Source organism: Eutrigla gurnardus (assembly GCF_963514095.1).
Source record: "Eutrigla gurnardus genome assembly, chromosome: 20".
In the NCBI taxonomy this organism is placed as follows: Eukaryota; Metazoa; Chordata; class Actinopteri; order Perciformes; family Triglidae; genus Eutrigla; species Eutrigla gurnardus.
The window spans coordinates 1,422,296-1,449,135 of NC_139931.1; the positions used below are offsets into that span (position 1 = coordinate 1,422,296).

General features: G+C 41.1%; 2 protein-coding genes across 4 annotated transcripts in view; one reads left to right on the forward strand and one right to left on the reverse strand.

Annotated features, from left to right (window-relative positions):
- Window positions 1–13,661, forward strand: part of hlfa (HLF transcription factor, PAR bZIP family member a) — a 13,992-nt gene extending 331 nt beyond the window's left edge. The window contains exons 1-4 of one of the 2 annotated variants that reach the window (XM_084037247.1): window positions 1–42; window positions 893–1,264; window positions 8,804–9,021; window positions 10,106–13,661. The exon at window positions 1–42 is cut by the window's left edge and continues 331 nt beyond it. In XM_084037247.1, the coding sequence (XP_083893373.1) occupies window positions 1–42; window positions 893–1,264; window positions 8,804–9,021; window positions 10,106–10,321 (848 nt within the window). In that variant the 3' untranslated portion in view covers window positions 10,322–13,661. The remainder of the gene's footprint in view (window positions 43–892; window positions 1,265–8,803; window positions 9,022–10,105) is intronic. The other variant, XM_084037248.1, reaches the window with a different exon arrangement.
- A 1,475-nt stretch (window positions 13,662–15,136) lies between these two features.
- Window positions 15,137–24,774, reverse strand: mmd (monocyte to macrophage differentiation-associated). 2 transcript variants are annotated; one of them, XM_084037250.1, is made up of 7 exons: window positions 24,628–24,774; window positions 17,134–17,215; window positions 16,886–17,046; window positions 16,195–16,269; window positions 16,017–16,118; window positions 15,855–15,924; window positions 15,137–15,648 (listed from the first exon to the last, which is right to left on the reverse strand). In XM_084037250.1, exons 1-7 carry the CDS (start codon window positions 24,663–24,665, stop codon window positions 15,445–15,447), a joined length of 732 nt encoding a protein of 243 aa, XP_083893376.1. In that variant the 5' UTR covers window positions 24,666–24,774; the 3' UTR covers window positions 15,137–15,444. The 2 variants fall into 2 exon arrangements, with proteins under 2 accessions (XP_083893376.1, XP_083893375.1); XM_084037249.1 differs by lacking the exon at window positions 24,628–24,774 and adding an exon at window positions 18,297–18,721.
- Window positions 24,775–26,840: the final 2,066 nt, after the last annotated feature.

Consider the following 26,840-nt stretch of genomic DNA (forward strand, 5'->3'; position numbering starts at 1 on the left):
TGCTGGAGAACCCGCTCAAGCTGCCTTTCCACCACGATGAAGGTACGTCATATTACATTCTATTTGTATTTAAATTAAACGGGTTGAACTTCACAGAAACAACTCCCGTGTTTTCATCGCACAGACAGGTTGTTGACAGACACAAAAACGACGCGGTTGAGGAATACAGATTAACTAAATCCGCGGAGTGACGCCTCTTGAACATTTTACGATCTTTGTCGAAAAAAGCAACAATGTATTTTGATCGCTGGCGCGGCTGCAGAGATAGGGACAATAAAACGATGGTTGTCTCGGCTGCATTTTCGCGGATCGACAGGTGAACTGAAGCTAACAGGCTAGTTTTAGCTCGTACTTAATGTCTGAATTAGCATTTGCTCGTGTTGTTGATGTTGTTGTGACTGTTTTTAGCTTTGCAGGTACGTAACCCCCCCCCCCCCCCCCCCCTCCTTGCTTTCAGTAGGATTTATATTAGTGATACCACAAGCCGCCAACAGAGGGCGTCTTTTCCCACTTTGTGAATCTCCCTCTATATGGAGATGTATTGAGTGACATTACCTGAAAAGTTGTTTACAAGAGTTCAACCAAATGAAATAAAAATATAAATGTTAATGATTCATGTGTATTTAGGGTTTATTTGTCTATGTTTGTAAATAGTTTAGGCTCTGTAATGCATTAATTTGATTTAATTAATTTACATGATAGATGTGACATCGAAAGATTACACAAGATGCATTGATAATATATGTTTTTTTTTAAGTTTTCATGTTCTTTTTGTTGCAATTTTGTTGAAGTGACCCTTTAAAACCTCAACACATACTTTTCTATGTGATGACCTATGATCTGCCACCAGGAAATAAAAAAAATGACTTTTGTGCAAAAACACCATTTGCAGGCTTCGGTAAAGAGCAGGAGAAAGAGAAGAAGCTGGACGATGAGAGCAACCCGGCCAACCACCCGCAGTCGGCCTTCCTGGGGCCGACCCTCTGGGACAAGACCCTTCCCTACGACGGGGACAACTTCCAGCTGGAGTACATGGACCTGGAGGAGTTCCTGTCGGAGAACGGCATCCCCGCAAACACAGCCCAGGGCGAGCTGCAGGCCCCGCGGGCGGAGCAGCAGCAGCAGCGGCGGCCGGTGGCGCCCGCCACGCCTTCGCCCACCACCACCAGCAGCACCAGCGTGGTGGACCTCAGCAGCCGGGCCACCACCTCGGGTCATGCAGGGATGGCGCCCCAGAACTGCCTCCGCAGTCCCAGCACGGCAGGTAGGGACCCACACACACTCTCACACACACACACACACTCTCTCACACACACACACACACACACATTCACACAAGAGAACTCAAGCTTGTTGTGGTTAATTGCTGTTTCTCATTCAGCTCCCTGCTGTTTTAAGCCCCTCCCCCTCGTTAGAGCTCAGGTTTAGCTCCCCTTTATTCGAGTACAGGTCTAGGTACACACCAGGACTCCAAAGTCCACTTCAGAGGGCCCGTAAATCAGACCCGAGGCCCCCCCCCCCCCTCATAAACCGGGCTACAGAAGTCACGCTCTGATTGACAGAAAACTCTCACCGCTAACATGAGTTCTCTCTGACACAGAGGTGTTTTGTAGTTCCTTCCCTGCTGATTTAAAATAAGCTGATTCACACATTAGTGCATTTTTGGGGAGAACTTCACCGGCCTTTTCTTCCTGCAGGGCAGACTCACAGGAACATTTCCGGTAGCTCGTCTCAACGAATTATACGGCTGTTTTTTAAATATATATATATATTTAGTTTCACCATCTACACAGACCCATTAGTTAATTACATGCATTAGATTCTCAATTGAAGCTTTTTCGTAATGGAAAAAGATGGTATTGTTGTTGTAATGAGCGTTGGAGGTCTTTGAGCTGCTGCCAGACCTGGTTTCAGGGTTTTCGGTTCACCAGACCAGAAGAGACCAGAATGGTTTTAAAGGGGCCGACCGCGATGTAAACAGAGCGGCAGGTAAAGGTAAACGGGCGGCGTGTTTTAACTGTCAAACCTCTGAAGAAAAGCAACGCTTGTGATCGTTTTCCCCCGAATAAGAATGTTAACGATCCGAGACGAGTCGCATATTTAATTAACGCAATCTGTCCCGTTGTTGTTCATTGATCCGGCTGAAGACGGTTTGGATGATATTGGTAAACGAGTGATTGATCGACTTTCAACAGGGTTCCTTAAGGGTGCTTGAAATCCTTGAATATGCTTGAATTTTAGTGTGGCGTTTTCAAGGTTTGATAAGTGCTTGGATGTAGAATAAAGGTCTTGAAATGTGTGTTGTATGTGATGACATCTATGATAGAACAGAGAAAAGAAGATCTCCATATTTGAGGGACTGAAAACAGCATTTTCTGACATTTCTTTATGAAAAATGACTTTTGATGATGAACAGATGATGAAAATAGTTGGTGATTATATTTCTGTGGATCTGTTAGTGGAATTAGTTTTCCTTTCATTTGTGGTCCTTCTGTAAAAAGCTGTCTCCAAACATCATGTTGGTTGTTTAGAGGACAATAACATCTCATTTAATGTGATGAACAAGTGACATAATAAGTAGACTGAATACTGACCATTGGATTGGTACAAATATGGAGTTTACCACAGCTGGAAGGGGCTGGAAAAGCATGGAGATGCACCTGGAAAAGGTGGCGGAACCCTGTTTCAAGGACTGATTTCGCCCGAGCATCTGTCCTGTTTGTTTGTGTTTTGGGGTGGAACATCTAAGCATAGACATCCCATAATAACAGCTGTTTGTGATCTCTTTCAGCTGAATTTTCTTATTTTTCTAAAAAAAAAAAAAAAAACAGTGAAATCGGAGTAAACTTATAAACAGCCCACACTCACAATAACAGATGTCTCGGGATCCATTTTTGAAAACACTGTGTCTTTTATGTAAACGTGGTAAATAATACATCATATGACATCAAGTCTTTATAAAAGGGCCGGATTATATTAATTATCACATTATTGACGTCACAAAAGTCTCGCTGAACATTTTTTCTACGAAAACCAAATGAATTACTTTCAGAGAAGCTACGATGTTTAATTGCTCTGGTTGTGATGAACGAGATGTTTTCATCACAAACGGAGGTTTGAATGTGCAAACCAAGAATTAGTGTTTTTTTTTCTTAAATTTTACAAAAAATCTCAAAAACAGGAGCACTGACATTAAAGTTGTTGTGATATATTAATTGTTTTATTAAGAAATAACAATTTGTTGTAAATCAAAAGTCGGGAAATCAGTTTAATAAAAAATATGAATAATAATTTTCTGTCTGTTCCCTTTTATAAAAATCATTAACATTGTTTCATACCAGTCACATAAAGATTCATAGCAGTAGAAATGTAAACACACTGTAGTTTTAACCTACTTTCCCCTCATCATGTGCTTCAGTGTCTGCTGCCAACTTTTGAACAAACAGTTTATTGTTTCGTCTATAAAATGTACCAAAAAAGTGAAAATGCCCATAACAGCTTCCTAGATGCCTTTAAAGTGCTTTATTTTTGTTTTGTTTAAAAACATATACATATATAGTGTATATATATATATATATATATATATACTATATATATATGCTGCTTTGTTTAAAAGCCATTTTTTCATAAATATTTTATTGGTTTTCTACTAAAACATTCACAAAAAATTGTGAAAAGCTTCCCGGATGTCTTTAAAGTGCAGTTCCAAAGCACAACATAAAAAAAATATGTTTTATAAAAAAAATATATATAACAAGAATGCAATAAATCTTCACATTTAAGAAGCTGGTTTTAAGATATTCACAAAATAAAATACTGAAATATCTTTATTGACATATACACTAATGGTTTAAGCACCAGACAGTTGGGTCATACCATGTCATGTGTGGGGGGGTTCTGAGATGTAAATCAGCAGCAACATTTAGTCGTATTTTGCTGAAACCCGATGATAACTCGGCGGCGTGAAACACGATGTCCTCGCCGGCTGTCATCGCCTCGGCTCCCATCTGATTTGAGATGAATCCAGAGATTAATGTGATATTAGTGTGATTAGTGTGTGTGTGTGTGTGTGTGTGTGTGTGTGTGTGTGTGTGTGTGTGTGTGTGTGTGTGTGTGTGTGTGTGTGTGTGTGTGTGTGTGTGTGTGTGTGTGTGTGTGTGTGTGTGTGTCACGTGAACGTGGCTGGGGTTTCCTGCGGCGTGCCGTGGCCATGTGACGGACACATGCGAGCGCCGTGTGCAGACAGGAGCTTGTCACGGCATGAATGCTCCCCTCTCTCCCTCCCTTTCACTCCCCCCCCCCATCCCGCTGTTCCTCCCCCTCCCTCCCTTTCACCCCCCCCCCCCCCCGCTGTTCCTCCCCCCTCCCTCCCCTCCGATGGCCCCGGACTCGGAGCCAAGGCACAGGCTGTACTCTGCAGAGATCACATGGACTCTGGCGTGCTCTCCTCACGTGCACTCCTCGTTGTTTTTGTTCCAGCTTCACCGATCCTCGTCTCCTCTAACCAGCTCCTCCTCTTCTTCCCCCTCTTCCTCCTCCTCTTCCTCCTCCACCTCTTCATCCTCCTGTGCCTGCTTTTGCAAGCAACACAGCAATGTTGCTGCTGCTCTAACCAGCTCCTCCTCTTCCCCCTCCTCTTCATGCCCCTCTTCCTCCTCTTCCTCTTCCTCCTCTTCATCATCCTCTTCCTCTTCTTCCTCCTCCTCCTCTCACCACAGCAACAACAATCTCCTCTGTGTCTGCGTTTGCAAGCAACACAGCAATGTTGCTGATAACACTGTTATGGCAACGGACCCAGCGTCCAGCTCCATGTGTGCTGTTGGCCAGGGGGAAGCAAGATGTAGAGGGGGGGTCAAAGGTCGAGGAAAGGTGGAGTTCTTGGAATGATCAGACCCTCAGACCTGGTTGTTGTTGTAGGAGTCCCAGTCTGGCTTCATGCCAGCTGAGTAGCTTTCCTCTAAAAAAAAAAGAAAGACAAGTGTGGTCATGTGACCAGCGAGTCTGCATGAGCGAGCTGCAGGAATTGTTGTGAGGAGTCGATATAAGAAATAAATGCTGCAGGCTTTTTGCTTTGTAGATCCGGTTTGGATTATTACACGATGCATTTTCACTATAAGATATTTTTTTTCTCAACTGGTTGACTTTCCCAAATATTTGTATTTATTTCAACTCAAATTATGAACCAAGAAATCAAATTTCACGACTACCTTTAAAATCTTTAAAAAAAACATCTCGCAAATGTGTAGTTTCTCTTTTATGCCAGATCTACGGTGGCTGAGGCAAAAAAAACAAACAAACAAATTGTTTTAGTTTTGTCGGTTCTGGGCTACCGTACAAACATAAAGTTAAAATCACTTTTTTTTAATATTGTGGGGGTTATGGTTTGCAAAAAATAATAATAATCTGGCATATTTTGATACATTTCCTGACAATTCTAGGCAGATCATTCAGTTCTTTGTTTATGTCTAATTTATTCCCTTACAGAGACATGATTTTTTTTTTTTATGTTTTTATTTAGTTTATTTTATTTTGGAAGAGGTTCAGCTGTATAATCACACAGGAGGACATATTGCCACTACAGTGTGTGTCATGTAAACCAGTTGTCTTGTTACATTTAGGGCCTGTCCACACGAAAACGTTTTCAGAGCGTAAACGCAGAAGTCTTGTGCGTTTCGCCCTGTCGTCCAGACGGATCCGGCGTCTCCGCGGCGTGAAAACGCTCTTTTTTTAAACCAGCTTCGCCTCGACCCTCGAGCCTGACTTCTTCCCCCCGCGACGTCTCGTAACAACAACAACAACGGGGGCCTCCGTGCTCGTAGCAGATATTCTGCTCGTCTGTACGACGGCGTATCAGGGCCGCTGTATGGGAAAAAAAACGGAGCCGAGAGAGGGGGGCGATATTCCGGGGAAAAAGCTACTTCATTACGATGCTAACAAACAACCGCTAGCTAACTTCCCATGAATGTAGGCATTTATTTGTCTAATTAATCCATCCCAACGTGTGACAACGCCTCGTCAAGCTCCTTAGGGTGACGGCTGTTGGTGCTTATTGTTGGTTTTATTTATACGGGACAAATTGTCATCTTATGGGTGTTTATTGATCGGGTGGTCGAGCGGAGATTAGCCGTAACTCTCACGTGTTGCCATAGCAACGGCAAACATCCGGTCAAGCTCCGTCTCTTCTTCTGCATTTTTGTAGCAGAAACAGCGCCGCATAAGGGCCTGGAATATGTACTACAGCGCGCTGAGTCGTTTTCAGTGGATTCGTCTGGACGTGGATTTTCTTGAAACGACGCCAAGGCAAAACGGAGAAAAAAAGTTTTTTGCTTCGTGTGTACGCCCCCTTAAATTAGGGGCTAAAGGGCGTCACACCCGGGTCAAAGTTCAGCCGCTCTGCACAACACGGCTTATCACCGAGCGTAGTATCATCACTGATACCGCCGAGTGTAAAAGGATGATTACCCTCACGTAAAGATATACACGTGTCCCGCTGCTCTTTAGTAGGTCAGAGTACCTTCTCTTGTTATTTTAGGTTTCATCCGTCTACTTGGAATGTGATCATGAGTCGAGGACATCGCAGGTTAATGAACGAGCTCGTCTACTTTTAGCCCCGCGACCACGCCGCCTGTGCGTTTTCACCCCCGGCTAATTAGAGGAGATCAAAAATGTCCCTGTAAAGGTGATTAGGGACGGCAGCGGCAGCTATTTGCGGGGGCGGGGACAGATTGTCTCGGTGGCGGCGTCTAGTTTTAGCCAGTAAGTAGCTTCGCCTTGCGTGGTTTTATGATCGGGTGGAGGAGGGTGTTATAGCTTAGTCATGGATTAGTCCAACGATATCACGAGATTCATCGGAGCTCAGGAAATCCAGCAGAAACGTAACGTTTCAGTTATACTTGTATTCATCAAATTAAACAAATAATTTAAATAATTTTATTTATGGTTCCAGTTTCTCAAATGTGAAGATGTGCAGCTTTTTCTATGTTTTACATACGTTTTAGTTGAATATATTTCTTCGTCCCTGGACGTTTTCTATTTTTTTATAGATCAAACAATTAACCATATTAATTAATTTATCTAAATACATAACATTATTTTCCCGGGTTTTGGGGGTCTTAAATTTCAGGTTGGTGCTTAAGTCCAGTGTAAGGGATTTAGTGCCATCTAGTGGTGAGATGGCAGATTGCAGCCAACTGAAACTTCTCCCGTGAGCCAGAAGTACGGTGGATGATGCGAAAAAAAAAAAAAAAGTGTTTGCTTTGTCAGTTCTGGGCTTCCGTAGAACATGAAGAGAAGCTCCATAAATCATTCTTTAGTATCAAAAACACATCAGTTTTTATTCTTCGGTGATTATACACGAAAGAAAACATACTTAATAAGAAATATGATGGATAAAATAAACAATACTTTGTAAACAATACATTGGTTAGTTGATTGAGAGTTAATGTAGTTTTAGTCACTTTTTAGATATTCTTGGGGGTTTTGGTTTGCAAAAAAAATGCATTTGGCATATTGTGATGAATTGTTACTATTTCCTCACAGATCCTTCGGTTATAGACTGCCAGGTCTGTTTTTATGACGGCTTGTTAAATGAGAAAAAATGTGTTTTTAGGAACATGTTGGAGAAAAAAAGGAATTGTTTTGGTTTGAAGTCTATAAATGTGTGTGTGTGTGTGTGTGTGTGTGTGTGTGTGTGTGTGTGTGTGTGTGTGTGTGTGTGTGTGCACAATGAACTGCTACATCAACATCTGTTGTGGCGTGTTTCTCAAACACGGTGTTGTTGTTGTTGTTGTTGTTGTTTTACGAGGCGGTGATTAGTCCTGCATGTTTCCTTCAAACAAACACTTTTGGGTTTTTCCCCCGTCTCCTCCTCTGAGGTAGGACAGCAGACCTGAACCTGAACCCAGACTTCCTGTTGATTTCTGAGTCTCTACCCAGAGCTGAGCAGCTAAGCCCCCCCCCCCCCCCCCCCCCCCACATTCTCAAATCTCCAACCCGAGCCAAAAGCAGCGTGACCACATGACCTCAAGGTCGGCGCCATTGACCGGTCATCATGGCGGCTCACAAGCGCAGAGAGATGTAGGTCACGTGATGTATGTCCGTGCTGCGTTCAGTCGTAGTTGGACAAATGAGTGGTAAATGTAAAGAATCCCAGAGAAACCACACGGCTGCAGCTTCGGATCAACCAGAGGAGCTTTGCATGCTGAAGCTGCTGGTTGGAGATCAGATGCAAGATACGTTTCTGGTGTGATAGCACCACCTGCTGGTCAGTTGAGGATTTTTTTCTCTTATTTCTTTGTACTCTCATGCTTCACATCTGCACCGACACTCTGAGTGGATGAGCCCTCCAACGAGGTGACATGTGAGCTCGCTGGGAAGAAAGGCAGCATTGAGTTTCCTCAGTCCTGCTGCTCCACACAAGAGGTCCTCTTCAGTCCCCCCCCACCCCCCCATCGCCCCTGTTGTCCTCGTTAAGCCTCTCACGGCTTCAAAGAAAATGAGGCTGCTGCTGGTGATGATGATGATGAGGGTGTTGCATAACCAATTATCCCCCAAAACGAGGCCACCTTGACCTTTAATTGGTGCCATTTTGTCCTTTAGAGTCCAAATCGGAGCCATGATGCGTTTGCACTAGTTAGCCGTTATGATGTGTTCAAGCTCTATCCAGTAAAAATGAGCTTCCATCTATAAATCATTTACATTATTATGATGATGATTTTAACTCACAATACATCATTTAAAATGCAAATGCCAAAACAAATGTTTCAATAAAAATACCAGCTAATGTCTTTATGTTTTTTTCCAGCAGCACTGCCCTCATCCCGGGACACCCCGAGCCCCATCGACCCGGAGTCCATCCAGGTCCCCCTGGCCTACGAGCCGGACCCGCAAGACCTGGCTCTGTCCAGCGTCCCCGGCCAGGAAATGTTCGACCCCAGGAAACGCAAGTTCTCCGCCGAGGAGCTGAAGCCGCAGCCCATGATCAAGAAGGCCCGCAAGGTCTTCATCCCCGAAGACCTGAAGGTGAGCCGATCTGAGATTGGATGGCTCGGATTTTGGTGTTATTACCAAAAGTGTCCTTACTTTGAAAAATGTACAAAAACCAACCCTTTTTTTAATTTAACAAAATAAAACGTTCGGTCTCAACATCCAATCAATAAGAATTTGATGAAAAAACTTGACAGTGCTCGATTTCCTGAGACATTTAAAAAACATTATTTGATGGTGAATGAATACTACACGTTACACCTCGTTACTTGTTAGTACTGCAGTTATTTAGTACTCCTGTTGGTATTAGGGATGCACGATTCACTACGCACTTGTGAATTGGGGTATTTTTTCGGTTTTACAATAACATTTCATGTTTCCATGCTTTGTATTTCTCTCTGTATTGGTTCTGTCGGAGCTTTAGAGGAGCACTTGAATGCAGCATTTTTTCAGGCGCTGATGCGGAAACGCCTCCGTGGCGAGTGAATATCACTTCGCTGTGTGCAGTGGGGACGTTTATTGCAAAAGTTTGAGCCCTTTTCCGTAGTTCCGTCAGCGAATCACAACACTCGATCCGCGCTACGCTGACTAATGTAATTCACGACTTCTATAAAAGCACTTTTGGCAGAGAAACCGACCAATCAGACACTGAGTGGAAGGTGGAGACACTTATTATTATTTTACACATTATTTATGTTGTTATACAATACACTTGAATTTGTCTGAATGATAAAAAAAATGTCTTAGCTCATAAAATAAATAATTTTGGAATATATAAATAATATTTGTTTTTCTCCTTACGCATAAAATTAACCGAAACTGTAACCTGAGAACTGTGTATTGCTGCATCCCGAGTTGGTATCCGTAAGTACTCGGATGTGAGTACTTGTACTTCGTTGGATTGTAGTTTTTCCGTTGTGAGCGTAATTTAAAGCGACAGTGTCAGCAGAGCTTCGACCTTGTGAGGCCTCCATCATGGGACTTTGTTAGACCTCAAGACCGCCTGGGGGGGGGGGGGGGGGGGGGACACACACACACACACACACACACACACACACACACATGATGTACTTTCACATGAAAGCTGATCTATTTTTGCTGTTGCTCCGCCCCCTTTCAGGACGACAGGTACTGGGCCCGGCGCAGAAAGAACAACGTGGCGGCCAAGAGGTCACGTGACGCCCGGCGGCTGAAGGAGAACCAGATCGCCATCCGGGCCAGCTTCCTGGAGAAGGAGAACGCCGCCCTCCGCATGGAGGTGGGGGAGATCAGGAAGGAGCTGGGACGCTGCAAGAACGTTGTGGCTAAATACGAGGCCCGACACGGGCCCCTGTGAGCCCCTCCCCCCCAAAAAACCCCAAACGTGGCCCCTCCACCACCACCACATTTTACCTCCCCAAACCCCCCCTCCCCCCCCCCCCCTCTCCTCCCATCCCTCGAGTTTGAAAGACAATGTGTCTCTTTTTGGTGGCACCTCCTCCTGCTCCTCCTCCTGCTCCTCCTCAACCAACACATCTGATTCTCTCTCATAAGCTTCGATTTGTCACTTCCTTTTATTTTCTGTATGCATCACTCAACTAAATATATACACACACAGATATATATATATATATACACACATACATACCACTTTACTGTACCATGAGGAGTAATGAGAACCCCCCCCCCCACCGATGCCATGTGGTTTGTTGTTCACTTTCATACCAGTTTTATACGTGAGATCGGGACTGAAAGCCGTTTTCTTCATCTGTGTTTATAACGTGACGTGTCCGACGTATTTTATTTTCTCCATCAGCAACAATTATCTTCTTCTCAAACTTCTTTCTTGTTTTTCCGCTATTTTAAAAAGTTCAGATCACAATTCAAATATTTTATTTTATTTGATCTTCCTGTGCAATCGTTTTGTTTTTTTTCTTCATCAACCCTGACACTGAGCAATAATTCCTGACATGACGAGCTACATGTTTGTGTCCTTGACTCCGCCTCCTTTCCTTCCCAGACCACGCCCCCAGCTGGCCCCGCCCCCTCCCCCACCCCGCATTTGAACTAACTTCATATAACGTCTGCACTCAATGCGTCTCACAATCTGACCCGGTCCACTCACTCAAATTTCCTCCGCCTCATATTTATCGACATATTTATTTCTCAGATGGAAGATTGTTGTTTTATATATATATAAAATATATATATATATACACACTCATGTATTCTGTTGATATAATTGTTAGTTATTAATACTTCTTGTCGTTTAGCCTCCTCCTCGTTTTTCAGATTGAAGCATGATTTTCTTTTCACAGAACGAAAAAAGCAGAAATATTTTCTTTGTTGGGTTTTTTTTTTTTTTTTTTTGCAAAGTTGTTGATGATTATTATTATTATTTTCTTTGCTTCTGTTTGACCTAGCATGATTATTATGAGTGTTTTATTTTTCAGAAATCAATACAGACGTTTGTAGTCTCATTGTAGCTCTATGTTTTTTGTTTTTTTTAAAGATGGCTGTATGAATGTAAAAGATGTTGACAAAAACAAACGTTGGATGGTGTTGTCTGATACTGTGGTTTTAAACCCCGATCAGTTTGTTTACTGCAGACCAAACGATTCACAACAGAGATGATATATTGGTTACAAGAGATATGTTTATATAAAACCTATTCTATAAGTTGTTCTTTTTTTGTACAGTATTTTTCCTATACATTACTGAACTATGTATTTTAAAGGCACAGCAGATCCAGAATATTATTAAAGAAAACAAATATATATAACTCAAAAAGACAAAAAATGCACTCAGTGGTATTTTGATATTCTATATTGCTAGGATGTAGTTTTACAGAGACTTGTGGATATTCAGCAGCACCCAAAACCTCCTGGGCATTATTATTATTATTATTATTATTACTATTATTATCATGATCACCCGTTTAAAAGATGCTGACTCAGCAGTCTAGAGGAGAGAATGTACACTTTTTAAAGTCTAAATTTGTGAATTAGTGTTGTGACTTTTCTCCCCGACACGCTTTTTTCTTTCTTACGGTGATGAATAGTCATAACTTTTCAATTTGTTTTTGTTTTTAACGCGCAGCTCGTTTTCTTTCTACGTTACTATGAAGGAAGGGAAATCTATAGCTGGATTCTATATTGCTGCTCTGTGCTCTGCTCTGATTGGTTCCTTTTTTCAGCCAATGCAGTTGTAGCGTGTCCCTGAACCTGAGTGATGGACGCTGGGAAGCTTTCTTTAATTTTTACGTTTTTAAATGAAAGCTTACAGCCGAGTTTTCCCCAAATAAACCTTAGTTGTTGTAGAGTAGAGCTGCATGCTGCTTTCTTGCCGATCAGTCCGAGACCGCGGCCGATTCCTGTTTTTCTGGGCTGATATTGAGATTTCTGATTAAACAGTATGGAAGTAAAAGGCTGTCAATATTATGTTAAATATATATATATATATCATCCAAAAGAATTTTGGGTTTTTATTTGCTTCTCACAGTTATGTGATATTTAAAAAGGTGATATTGATATAATACATTTATTTTTTTAATAATCCAGTGCCTCTTAAATCATGTTATAAATACAACATGGTTAAAGTCTTTCACCACATCTTGACAATCGTATGAATGCAATTATTTAATAGCAAAAAGGAGCCAAAACACACCAAAAAACATGGTTAACAATGAATTTGACAATTCTTTTTAAAATTCCTATTGATATTGTCATCGTGAATTCTTTGAGCCATGATAATCAGAAACCTTATTGTTTTTTTTAAATTGGTAATTATCGAAAGTATTTGTTGTTTTTTATCAGGAAAAATAATCTCAGTTTTGCACTCAGTTGTAGATTTAAGAATTAAAACCTTTGTTAATGAAGTTATACTAATTTTGGAAGGTTATGTTTTTTAACATCAAAATAAAACATTTAAGATCTTTTTTTTTTACACATGCACAAACTAACAGCAAATTAAATTAATTTTTTTTTAAATTTTAATAGTGGCAGCCTTGGACTTCCACACTTATGCCGACATCTTTGAATTTTGGGAGCAAAAAAAAATGTACAACCAAAAGAAAGTCAATATCGGCCCAAAATGAAACCCGAGTAAAACCGCGATCCAGACTCTAAACTTTATCGATCCAAAGGTGTGTTTGTGTGCGACGGAAAAAAATGTTTCTTTTCTAACGACGAACTCTTGTCTTCGCGTTGTTGCGCTTTCGAGGGTTTTTCTCAGAGAAGACTGGAACGATGAGCATCTTTTTATGAAACCATATATAAATATAGGAAAAAGCCAATATTAATCCATATGTATCCCAAAAGTACGTCACCATCGAGTGATTTCACTACCTCACCTGGAAATGTTAACCATAATTCTGAGTCTATTCCAGTGCCTTGAATACACTGACTGTTCCCCAGTCTCTCAGCAATGTAAAGTCGTCACGATCGCCAATCAGACCGGATTACACAACTCGCTTTGCTTCTTTTTTTGACATTGCAACAGACTTGTAACCATTGTATTCATGGCAACACCAACAGACTGTGTCAGAGTGTAGAAAAAAAGAAAAATACAACATTTAAAGGTGTATTTGGTCTCGATTGTCACGGAAACGGATGCATGACATTTTATGTGTGCTGTTTAGCCCTCGGCCTCTCCGTCTCTGTAATTTGTAGTGTCTAATAAAAATCCTGATTCTTTTATGTCGTGTCTCGTTTCTCTTATTTTTTTTAATAAATGACATTCTTGAAATTATAATGATTATCGTTTTCCTATTTTTTGCCGATCAGTCCAAAACCGCGGTCCTATTCGTGTTTTTTCAGGGCTGATAATTACATTTATGATTATTTGTATGGCAGTAAAGAGCTGTCAAAATCATCCAAAAGTGTGGTTTTACATTTTTATTTTTTAATTAATTTTTTAATTTTTTTTGCTTTTCGCAGTTTTGGGGTGCGTTAGCGATAACCGTGATATTTAAAAGAAATCATATTTATTATTTATTTATTTTGCCAAAATGAACATTAAACTGATGTCATTGTCTTTTTTGTTTATACTTCTCGTTATTAAATAATGAAAATTAATATTTGCAGTGTTTAAAAGGAGCACTAAGTGTCTCCATCGATCATTTTCTTTTATTTATGACAGTTTGTATTTATTATCTCACACTGAAGGATGTATTTTGCTGTTATGTTTCTTTGTTGTTCTATAACTGAAGTAAATTAGCCAACAACCAATTAAACAAATATAATAGTAGCAGCTCTACAGTACATTTGGACAAAAAGCCTATTTTTGAACGGCCTCGGCTCCTTTTGTTCGAAGCTACCTGAATGAGCGGTCATTACAGAATGAGGACGGAGGCTCAGACGTGGGGCATTATCATTTTTATTGTCACATTAGAAAGGTGAGACTCGGTATATATAGTGGAGGAGCATTCATGGATTATGCAGCAGCACCATTAACAGCCAATGGAACAGAATAGAAGCAGCAGTTTGGTTTCATCCTCCTCCCTCCCCCCTCTGCAAAAAGGCCAGGATCATGTAATCAACAGAAAACATACTAAAAATATACAAACATTAGAAAACAGAGTGGTTAAGGAACATTCATTGGACAGGAAAAGGTGGAGATGTAACAGCGGACGACAGTACAAAGGTGGTGCATACCCGCTCTGCTGCATGGTCACATTAAATCAGAAAAGAGGGGGAAGTCTCTCATCATGTTACCTGAAACCTGATTTTGCTTTCTGCAATTTTTTTGGCTCATTTTACAACAAAAAACAAGTCCCACCTCGCCCCTGAAATGCTGTTTGTTCATAGTCCGCCAGCAGGGGGCGCTAAATACTTCACATCCCTGAAAACGAGGTGTTGGATATTGATCAGAAAAAACAAAAAACAAACATGCATTGGTCAAAAGAGAATCTAGACTGGTTGATGATGTAATGACTGTAAAAAATGCACCAAAGTCTTCCTGAAAATACTTTCAAATCTGTGTTTTGGTACGGAGCATGACACATCTTATTCTTTGATCGGATTATAATCTAATTTCCTCCTTAATTCTTGTACTTTGTGTTTGTTTAACATTTTTTAGATCTTTGGTTTCTTTTTGGAAAAAGCAATGTTTCTATTTTCTCAAAAAACAAAGTATCAATAAGTACAGATATTTAAAGTTTAACACAGCCAGATTGTTTTTTTAGCACCTCACTCCATATCGAATCAAAAACACACAAATGACGCCCCAACGTGGAATGTGACGATACAAAAAGACAGCTATCAAATTTCCTCAAATACTCGTTAATGTGCCGGGATTCATCGTAAAAAGTCGCTTCTTTGAAAAGTAGCTTTTTTTGTTCCCCAGGGAGAAAACTCTGTTCTCCACGTTAGAAAAACAAGTAAACAATTCGTGGTCGTTATTTTTTTCGTAAACTTTACGGCCGTCGTTGCAGCTTTTTTCGGCGTGGGGGGTTGGGGGCAGTTGAGGGGCGTCGGCTGGTCACGACTGGAGGAGGGTCTCTGCACCGGGGCTCTTGTAGAGGTATTTCCAGATGGCGTAGTAGTGCACGGCCGCGGCCAGCGCCACGAACACGTGCCAGATGGCGTGGGCGAAGGGGATGACGCCGTCGCTCTTGAAGAAGAACACGCCGAGGCAGTAGATGAGTCCGCCGCAGGCCAGTTCCTGAAGGCCCTCCGTGTTGCTCTGCAGGGGGGGGGAATAACATGTTATATGATAAAGAACCACAAGGGGGCAGCAGAGACCAGGATAAGCACAAATATATGACTATAAGCCCTTCCTGTGAACTCTTGAGCAAGAGGAGAGGGAGTCAAACACATCCATGGTGGTTTGGGACATGCAAATTAAACTGTTAATGAATGAATGAATAATAATAATAATAATTTGAATACCATTGACGTGACGACTGACGCGGGGAGAAAACCCATCATCAAGTAGAAGGCCAGCTCAACAAGTTTATACCTGTGAAGAAAAACGGACACAAATAAGAACATATTTTACTTATTTTAAAATGACTTACTTTGAAGTTCCCAAATATCCCAAAACAAACTCACTTTTCGTGATAGTTGAAGACATAAATGGTTCCAGCAGCAGCCATGAGCCACACAAACCAGCGCATGTGAACCGCCAACGGGCCGAGTTCACGCAGGTTCAACCTGAGCAGAGACACGTTTATTAGGGGGGTTAGGACTCCAGACCCTCCAGAGTCCAGACCCTCTGTGTGACACTCACCAAGGTGTGTAGGAGGCAGCAATGAAGAAATAGATGACCACTCTGTCACACATGTGGAAACATTGTTCCATGGACCTGAAACAAACAAACAAACAGGCGATTTGTTTACTGCAGGTCAGACAAGCAAACAGACACTTTGTTTGCATCCTCTTATAGTGAAAATCGTGTTTCACAGGAAGTAATATCATATAGTCAAAGAGGATTCAATCTAAAATAAACGTTTGACATTTCTTTGCATTTACAAGGATGCAAGGACCACAAATGAAAGGAAAACTAATTCCACTAACAGATCCACAGAAATATAATCACCAACTATTTTCATCATCTGTTCATCATCAAAAGTCATTTTTCATAAAGAAATGTCAGAAAATGCTGTTTTCAGTCCCTCAAATATGGAGATCTTCTTTCCTCTGTTCTATCATAGATGTCATCACATACAACACACATTTCAAGACCTTTATTCTAAATCCAAGCACTTCTCAAACCTTGAAAACACCACCACTGGTTAATGGAATCGCCCTTTCAGGCGGCAGCGTGGTCCATTTTGTGGAGCTCTGATAGAAAATGCTCGTGGTTCATTTCAAAGGATAAGAGGAGGATGTTGAAAGAGTTTCTCATGTTTTCAACCCAGTTTTACTGAATATCCGTCCCTCGTTTTGATGACTTGGTCCTCGCCCCCCCTCTTCCTCACCTCATGTGGCTCTTCTTCCAGGTGATGATGTGAAACACGGTGGAGACCAGGAAGAGGGCACACAGGCCCATCCCGTACACCCAGGCGGTGATTTTCTCCCAGCCGTTGTCCGACAGGCGGTGCAGCAGAGCCATGCCCACGACGGCCGGCACGATGAGGAACTGCACAGAAGTCATTAAAAACCCGTTAAGAGCAACTCTGAATTAAGAGATTGAGTTGATTACATGTTATCAGGTCAAGCCACTCACTGCATGGGTGTAGCAGTTTGCAGCATGCTCGTAGCAGGTGGGCTGATAACGGCAGTTAGCGGAGGCCCGTCTGTTCATGAACCTGAAACACACACGGATACAAAAAGACGATGATTCAGCGCCGCGGAAATCCCACCGGAATGTCGATGCAAGGATGTTAACTATGATTACGGCGCTCAGAACAAAACAGGAAACAAACCATCGAGGGTTAATGCATTATATTCAGGGTTCCTACACCTTCTCCAAAGTCAAATTCAAGCACTTTTCAAGCATTTCAAGGTGCATTTCCATGCTTTGAACTCCATATTTGTATCTAATCCAATGGTCAGTATTCAGTCTACTTATTATGTCACTTGTTCATCACATTAAATGAGATGTTATTGTCCTCTAAACAACCAACATGATGTTTGGAGACAGCTTTTTACAGAAGGACCACAAATGAAAGGAAAACTAATTCCACTAACAGATCCACGGAAATATAATCACCAACTATTTTCATCATCTGTTCATCATCAAAAGTCAACACCACACTAAAAATTCAAGTGTTTTCAAGGATTTCCAGCACCCGTATCGACCCTGCTTGTCGTTATTAATTAAAAAAAAAGCAAACAAATTCAAGGAGGGAGATTAGTAAAAGTAAATGAAATCTTTACATATAAACAAATTATGTGCGATACTAGCTTATTATACTTACTTACTATGAATAGTAGTATTACATCACTACTCGTGTGTTGACAGGCTAAAGTGCAGGTTATTCTACTTCCTGCACTGTTGTTCTATTATTATTATTATTATTTAAGAGCTGAAAACAACTGTTTAATATTTAGTCAATAAAATCACTTTCCACAAAATGACACCTTAAAGTATCTCGTTTCGCCCAATTAGTAAAAAACACACAGATACCTAATTTACAGCGGTGTTATAAGCTCTTGCCCTATTATTTACTCTTTGATTACGAACCAGTTATTCCAAAGGTATGATCTTCCTGTTTTTATTTTCTGTGCCAAAGTTGAACGACGATCATAATGACATAGGTTTTAGATTCCTATGTGTTGTATCACTGTTACTCGGCGTGAAAAACAGGTTTTTATAGCGCGTTGCTAACGGAACGAGGTGAAGAACATGTTAGTAATCTTTGATTTTATATAAATGATTTTACAAACCTTTGAAAGCTGTTCACTCTCTTCATTTCAGCAGCTGATTTTTTTTTTTTTTTTTTAATCAGCAAACAAAGATACGAAGCTTCCTCCCGCCTTTTACAAAAAAAAAGGGAATAATAAAACAATAAACTATCCCTGACAAACCCGGAGGAAACGGAAGGCCTAGCTAGCATTAGCTCGTCATGCTAACGCGATGATGCTACTCATTTAGCTAACTTTCACTACAGGCTTACAAGGCACCGGCAGCATCAGATGCTCCTACTACAAAGGCACCGTTTTAGTCTTTTTCTTAATACCATCCTGGAACAAACAGCCGGCTCACTGCCTCTTCTGTAAACTGAGAATATCCATAAACGCCGGCGGTTGCCAGGTCGAGCCGAAAAAGACCCCCGCAAGCGAAGCAGCTCCGCCGGTCAATGACAAGCTTCCCCCCGCTGACTCGAGATTTCTCCAACCGGTGGCGAGATGACGAGAACGGCCGGTGTGAGCCAATGAGCGGCGAGACAACCGGCGCACTGGCCAATCAGATGTTGGGTAGGCGGTACCCTATGAGAAGTAGCGTGATAGTCGCATTTTAAAGGAGTCATCACCTGGAAATCGCAATTTCTCTTGTTAAAACATGCATATCTGTGTTTGACCTCAGTTGAAACTTGCCTGAAAGGCTGGAGTTTGAAAGTGGCGCCGTTTTTTCGCTTCTGCTCTTTTTCCGAACAGGAATAGCACACAAGGGTGTGCATTCCTAAAGCACGAGATTTTGATTCTGCGCCTTCGGTGACGTCACCGTGGCGGCTACTTGCATAAGCCCACCCGTCTTTCACCACCCAACCCCGCCCCGTCCGCTACCTGAAATCGCCGAAGCGCCGCCATTATGTTTTGGAGTCTGCATGCAGGCAAGCCCCCCCGGCTCTGTCCTTCCTGCGGCGAATCAACGCGCGCCTCATTACATATTATACAATGCACATCCGGACCAGTCAAAACCTCGCGCGTAATCTCGCGTGATAAAATCGCGGTACGAAAAAGGGTCAGAACAAGCTCAATGTTTGATTAAAATTTTTTTTTTTTTTTTTAATAAGTTTTACGAATTGATCCAAAGCGATCCAAGGGGGGCTGGATACGTATAAAACCAGGTGATGACTCCTTTAAGGCAAATATTAGAGGAATGCTTACAGGAAAGAAAAGAAATAAACCTACAGATGTGTAGAGAAAAAACTGGATTTACATGTTGCAAGACTTTCCTTCACAAAAGAAAAAAAAAACACAACAAATCAAGTGCCAAACTTTCGACGGCACCCTTTATAAACGGTTTATAATCTGGATTATCAACTATTAATGGCTTTAATTAAGGTTAGTTAATAATTTCACAACTGCTAAATAATTCATCACCAAAAATCATGTATTGTCTTTACATTTACAACAGCAGAGTTGATGGATTTATTGTAAAGTCAGTTCATTATTTAACATTTGAACTGGTAACTTTATTAACAGTTTTAACTGATTATTTAATAAAAACGTGACTTATTAGTAAAAAAAAGACATCTAACTGTTAAGCCAAAAGTTGTGGTTAGTAATGATTAATAACATATCCACAAAGCAACAGTTACTTTTAAAGCCCTTATAAATACTTTATAAAGACATTCTGAATCTGATAATCCGGCCACTACATGCAGTATTAAACATACTTTTGCTCAAGTATTTTTTTGCTAACAACTTTTTACTTTTACTCCCTACATTTGAAAAACATATCTGTACTTTCTACTCCTCACATTTTGAAAACAGGCTTGTAACATAAGTTTTAATGCATTTTTATTATTATTAATGTGACGTGAGATTCAGCTTGCCATACTTTGAGTACATTTCAGAGCCTGTACTTTGTAAAGAGTCTCTTTGAGTACTTGTACTCCTACTTGAACACCTCAGGCATTAAAGAAAACACGTTCTTGGCTCGTTATGTAAGAAATTCCTCCTCGTCGGCGGATTACACTGATTGTGTCGACGGCAGCTCACATTCAACCACAAACTGAAGCTTTGCTTCAACTCTGACTCATCTTAACGTGCAAATCATTCAATGGAGAGTTTCCTGTAAGACGGACAGAAGGAAACGTATGAATCTCCAGAGTCTGTCTGAAGTGCACCAGCTCAGTTATGTAAGAGCCTGTAACTTGATCAGTGACTCTGAGATACGACAGCTTTTATGTAACACCAAAGTGACATTCTCGGGCTTAATGGAGCTCATGCTGTACACTCAATGTTGCTGCACACCGAATCACAAATACTTTACTGATCCCCGGGGCAACATGACAGTTGCTCATATGTATGCATAAAGAAATAGAAGAAAACAACCAAAATTAAGTGTGTTTGTGTAACATAAAATGTAAATAATGTTTATAATGCTATAATATATACAACACAGTAATTAAGAAGAAATGTGTGCATCAGACACAAACGAGCACACTAAATACGTGACAGTTTAATTATTGTACAAAGAGCAATTATTCGAAATTATGGGGAGAACTTTCCCACTTTCCCCTTATATGCATGTAAATAATGTTTGTCTTTCAGCAGATGCAGATAATTACAAATATGAACAAAGATGGGACAAAAGAGAGAGAGCTCATTGTCAATGTTGGGATTTTTGAAAATATGACATTAGCACAGACAACGCCAGACCATATGTCAGAGTCCTGGTTCCTCTGGTCCACTGTGATGTCTGCAAAACATGTACACAAAACAGATTTGGTGAAAAATAAAAAGTCCATGTAGGGAGGAGGTCTTGATCAAAAGACACAGGACTTTCACCCAGGCGACTGCTGTTAGTGTGACGTGTCATTATTTCAAGCGAAATCATGATGTGTTTTTACTTTTCCTTGTAACGTTTTTATTATTTTGTTTTGCAACTATGTGAAAAAAAAAAAAGCAATTTCTCCGGAAATATAATTGAGGAAGCCGCAGCATTAATTTCCATGCAAGCCTTTTATGAGGGACAAGTTCAAGCATGCGTATCCTGTTTCACTGCAATCATCAGGGCGGATCACACACTTTAGAACAATTCACTCTTTGTTCAACTCTGATCAGATCATTTTGCATTGATGGAAACACTGATGCACCGAGTTATTCTTGGTGCTGCCTGTTCGATGAAATATGACACCAGCAGCAGCATCGCTCTCATTTAGATTTTAGATTTCGATTTTTTTATTTCATAAACATGTCAAAATAAATACAGAAAGTGTCATACAGAAAATAAAATAACACACAATTAGAAAACATAGAGATATATGAATACATTTTTATTTTTTTATTTTATTTTTTTATTTGACGTGTCCGAAAAGTAGTGGGAATAAAAAATGTATTTAATTTATTTAACTTTTTTTTTTACATGTCTGAAAAGCAGTGGGAAGAAGTATACACTCATTTAATCCCCTTCTCCGTAATTCGCATCCTCTGTCATATATTTTATTTTATGTTTTTAGTGAATTCTTTATCTATAGATTGTTTTTGTTTTTTGTCGACTGCACCTTTATTGGTACGGGAGCTTCCATGACATCACGTACATACTTTCATATAGCTCCACCCAAGCCGAGCAGAGGTCTAACTAGTGACAACACTGTTCTGTAACCAGTGTAGCATGAAAACATGGTGGGATTAGCAAGATAGCTTGCAATGGATCACCACTCAAAGCTCAACGCATGTTGGAAATAAGACGTTTGTTAGCAATGGAATGCCACTTAAGCTTGCTAATTCCACCATGCTTTCAGGCTACACTGGTTACAGAAAATGAAATATAACACACACACCTTGTTCTGGCCTGTAGGACAGACACACACATACTGTAGGTGAGAGCGATCTTATATAAAAGAAGCTTTGCATGACTGGCTGTTAAACAACTTTAATTGGTTTAGTGTATCATGCTAGAAAGGTCCGTAGTTCAACTCCAGCTGAGGGAAATAATAACGTCAACTACAGAGCAATGCCGGTTTATAACTGTAAAAACGCAATTATACATCCAAACTTTCCCAATATTTATATTTGACGACTTTATAAGAGAAAATATTCCACGTATTACAGATCTGTCTTAGCATTTATACCTAATGTCAATAAAAACAGTCATAACTCAGAATATCTAGATTCAGTCCTAAAGGCATAGATAACAAAATTAAATTAAAAACATTAAGGGAAACTTTAGTGAACAGTGAACCACGGGACCGGGACTTTCACTCAGGAGACTGATGTTCATGTCCCGTGTGAACTAAGTGGTTTTGTTGCCTGAACACTGTTTTTTTGTTTTGTAGTAATATTACTACGTGACAAGCTCTGGCCGCTGCTTCGCCACACGGATGTGTTTTATTTGTACGTCTGCTATAAAAAAAATCCTGATTAACTTCATAACATTCTGAGTAATATGAAAAAAAAATGCACAATTCGTGTCCCTGTAGACGAAACTAATAGATTGACCACCTGACACGAAACAGGGCTGAAATTAGCAGGATTACGTTGAGTTCTCGGAGCCATGAGATCTATTTACGTTGAGTCTTGGCAGCTCAAACTGAAAGCTGTGGTCACCATTTTCCTCTCCAACTCTGTTTAGTCAGGATGCTACCGCTAACGGGCTAACGTAGTGTTATAACTGTTGGATCTTTGGGGATCGTTGAGGCTTTTCTTCACAGTTCCAATTGTGAAAGAATGAATGCGTTGGTTTCAAACGAGTGTTTAGGATTATATTGATGATTATGGTTTAATATTAATGAAGCATTGCAGAGGAAAAGCTTTCACAAACAAAATAAACTAAATATTATCAGTGCAATTGAATAATAACTTCTAAACAATATTTGTATACAGTTAAATTAAATAACTATCAATTTATAATTTATTAATGATGGCGATCTTATGAGTCAGAAATTAGTTGAAAAATGATGAAAAACAAAGTGTTTTGCTTATAATGAGTAAAATAATGGGAATCGTAGCAATTTTTTGGTACAATTGAAGAAGTAATATTTAAGCTTTGTGCGATTGTAAAACTCTTTTTTATTTCTATTTCATAATCCTCTTATGCTCAAAAGTTGTATTTTCCATGTATTTTCAATATTTGTTGACCTTAAATCTCACTGAAATGTGTTTTCTACCAGTTATCGTGGAGTTTATTCGCGTTGAAGTGCTTCGTGTTCGGCGCTGCAGCTTCCTGTTTGCACATTAAACACCGTTATCACGCGCTTCATTCTTGTTCACACTAAAACTTTGTTTGCGTGATTCCACAGATTAGATTCAGCCGTTTCAGCGATACGAGAGACAAAGGGAGCGCTTTCGTAGCTGCAGCCTTTTCTTCAGGTCGCTGTCCGTCATCACCGTGGAAACGCTGCCGACGGCTAAACGTGAAGGGAGGCGAAGTGGAGCATCGGTCAACGGCTTAGCGTCTTCCTGGTGTGTGTGTGTGTGTGTGGGCGGCGTGATTAAAGACACAAGGAGGTCGGGGCCTCGATGACAAAGCTTTGAACCAACCGTCTGTCGCTACGACAACCACAGCAGGAGCATCACACTTCCTGCAGTTATGTAAGCGTCGACCTTCTGGTCCAGACCCAAATGTTGAACGCTAATCTTCGAATGGCGGCCAATCAAGAACAACTTTTGGTTTTATTGGAGAAGAGACATGGAGGTCAAAGTGCAACAAGTATTTCTGTTGAAGGAAGTTTGTTTGGGTGGATTGTGAGAAAATGACATGAAATATGACCAATATAAGATAAATACATGTGATTTATAGGTAACGTCTCCTTTGTAGTCTTTTTGTGTCTCTTTGAAGTTGATGTTTGACTCTTTGTGGTAATTTTTAGTCTCTTCCTGGTTGGTATGTGTGTATTTGTAGTAATTTTGTGTCTTTTTGTAGTTGCCCGTTCTCTTTGTATTCATTCTGTGTCTTTTTGTAGTTGTTTTGTGTCTCGTTGTAGTTGTTTTGTGTGTCTTTGTAGTTTTTGTGTCTCTTTGTTGTCATTCTGTGTCTCTTTGTAGTAGTTGTTTTGTCCTTGTAGTTGTCCCGTTTGTTTGTGGAAACTTTGACACTTTGGTCCCGTTCAGTGATCCATCTATTCTTGTTCATTTTGAAAAGCCTAATTTAAAATCTAAAAACAGCCACAGATGTTAAGACTCTACTCCTGCTCTACTCTCCTAACCCTCACTTTAATCCCAAAGCCTCCCCGTCAACACCGACACACCTGAATGCCCTCTTCACTCCCGGCCCTTATCGGTTGTGACATTCTCTCCAGAAGCTTTAGCTTCAGATCCTTGAGATAAAGTAGGGATTTCACAAGAAAGACAACAACACATGTCACTCTCTCTCTCTCTTTCTTACCATGCCAGTCTGGTCCCGTGGAGGTCGAGTCCAAACATCGTCCCAACGAGAAACAAGATGTAAAAAAAAAAAGAGAAAAGATAAGGAGTAATATATACAGAGTCCGAGTGGGCCGAGGTCTTCTCTCAGACCATCGTGCTCTTCTTCTCCCTGAAGTCCGAGAGCGTGGGCTCGTGGTAGGTGGTGATCATGTTGGCGGCGTCCCAGCGGCCCTTCGGCGCCGGCGAGCTCTGCATCACCACCAGCCGGATGGGCGACTGCTGGGGCGCCGGGTCCGGGGCGTACTCCTTGGTGGGGTCTTTGCCCCGGCAGTCGTACATGATACACGAGATGAGGAAGACAAGGAGCAGGATGACGTAGCTGGCGATGAGGATGCAGAGGTTCAGGGTGACGGGGTCGATCTCCTGGTAGTTTTCCAGAAAGCCCATGGTGCCCGCTTCATGCTGGTCCGGACCCCCCCTCCCCCGGCCCCCCCCACCCCCCAGACCTCGAAGAACAAGAGGGTTTTTACTGACTGAAAAAACCCCTCTTCCTCCCTCTCTGTCCTCTCTGATCTGTCCTCTTCCTCCGCTGCTGTTGGTGAGTGGCCTCGTGGGTAAAAATACTTTAATCCGCCGACACCGCTCCTCCTCCAGCCTTGAATATTCTGCCATCGATGCCCCCCCCCCCCCCTTAATAACTTAATCTCCAGTTTTAACTGTGACAGACTCTGTGTTATATCATCTGCCAGCGAGTGGATATTAATCAATGGAGGTATTGGAGTGCATGTTTGTGTGTGTGTGTGTGTGTGTGTGTGTGTGTGTGTGTGTGTGTGTGTGTGTGTAATCTTAATCTTGATTGTGAGTGGGGATTGACGGAGGAAGCCATCTGGCTAAATAGAGGGCGACAAAAAAAAGGGAAAAAAAGACACTCAGAATAAAAATGCTAACATGCTAACAGAAAGACATTTCTCCCGTAATAATAATCTATGACCTCATATGATTTTGTCCAACATGTAATCTGGACGGATTACAGCAGCCGCCTTCTCCTCTGTGTGTGTGTGTGTGTGTGTGTGTGTCTACCCTGGAGGGAATCAGAGAACGGGGGATTATCGGCAAACTGCTCCTGGTTCATAATCTCTGTCGGTGCATGATGAAGCAGGCCATTGTGTGTGTGTGTGTTTGTAGGTGTGTGTGTGTGTGTGTGTGTGTGTTTGTGTGTGTGTGTGTGTGTGTGTGTGTGTGTGTGTGTGTGTGTGTGTGCATGTGTGTGTGTGTGTGTGTGTGTGTGTGTCTGTACCTGTTGTGTTGGTTTGAGGTTCACTGTGAGACGGACGGACAGCAGAGGGCACCAATTATCAACGTTAGCAGAGCTGAGAAAACTCACTCACATAGAGAATACAGACAACGTGATTATGAACTACCTGGTTTCATTTAATAAAAAAAAAACAGCAGAAAATGTGATCTATATAGTTTGTAATATTTCCAAATTCAGGGTTAATGAAGTACTTCCATTTATCTGTCTGAGAACAACCGTTTTTGTTCATTTTAAGCATCTTTTGCTTTCCATACTGAACACTGATTCCAGGCAGGTTTTGTGTTAAAAAAAAAGCCAAATGTATATAAATGAACTAAAATATGAACATGATGCAGCAAAAGGACTTGTTCTGAACTGCATCGACATTTCAAACTAGATTTTTGTAGAAGTGTGCACAATTTAAAAAACAGGATTAAAGATCGTATTTACTCTCAATTCTTGGGGGCTTTTAAAAAAGGGATATTTTTATGTTTGTGTTTTTATGTTTTACGCTGCCATCTTTACCAACCCTTGTAAATGCTGTTTAGCATCTCTATGGGATTATTCTGGATAAATAAAGGCAAAAAAACACCAGAGGAGAATAGATCCACCAGTCTTCCTAACGTAAGCAGAGAGCTTGAAGCTGTAATCTGCTGTCCTCCCTCAGATGTTCCCAGCAGATGTACGCATCACATCTGCTGCAGCACAGAGTGACCTCGCTCGTCTCTTCTACGCTAAAACCATAATCCCTCCACATGTTCCTCACAAGGCGACCTCTGACCTCACTGACGCATCATCTGTCTGTTGGAAAAAAAGAGGGACGAGCATCTGGACGAGTCAGAGCGGACGTACCGGCGTGTCACATGTTTTACTGATTGATTTCCTTGAACAACGAGGCTTTATAATGCATCAGTCTGGATTAACAGTGTCGCTGTGAT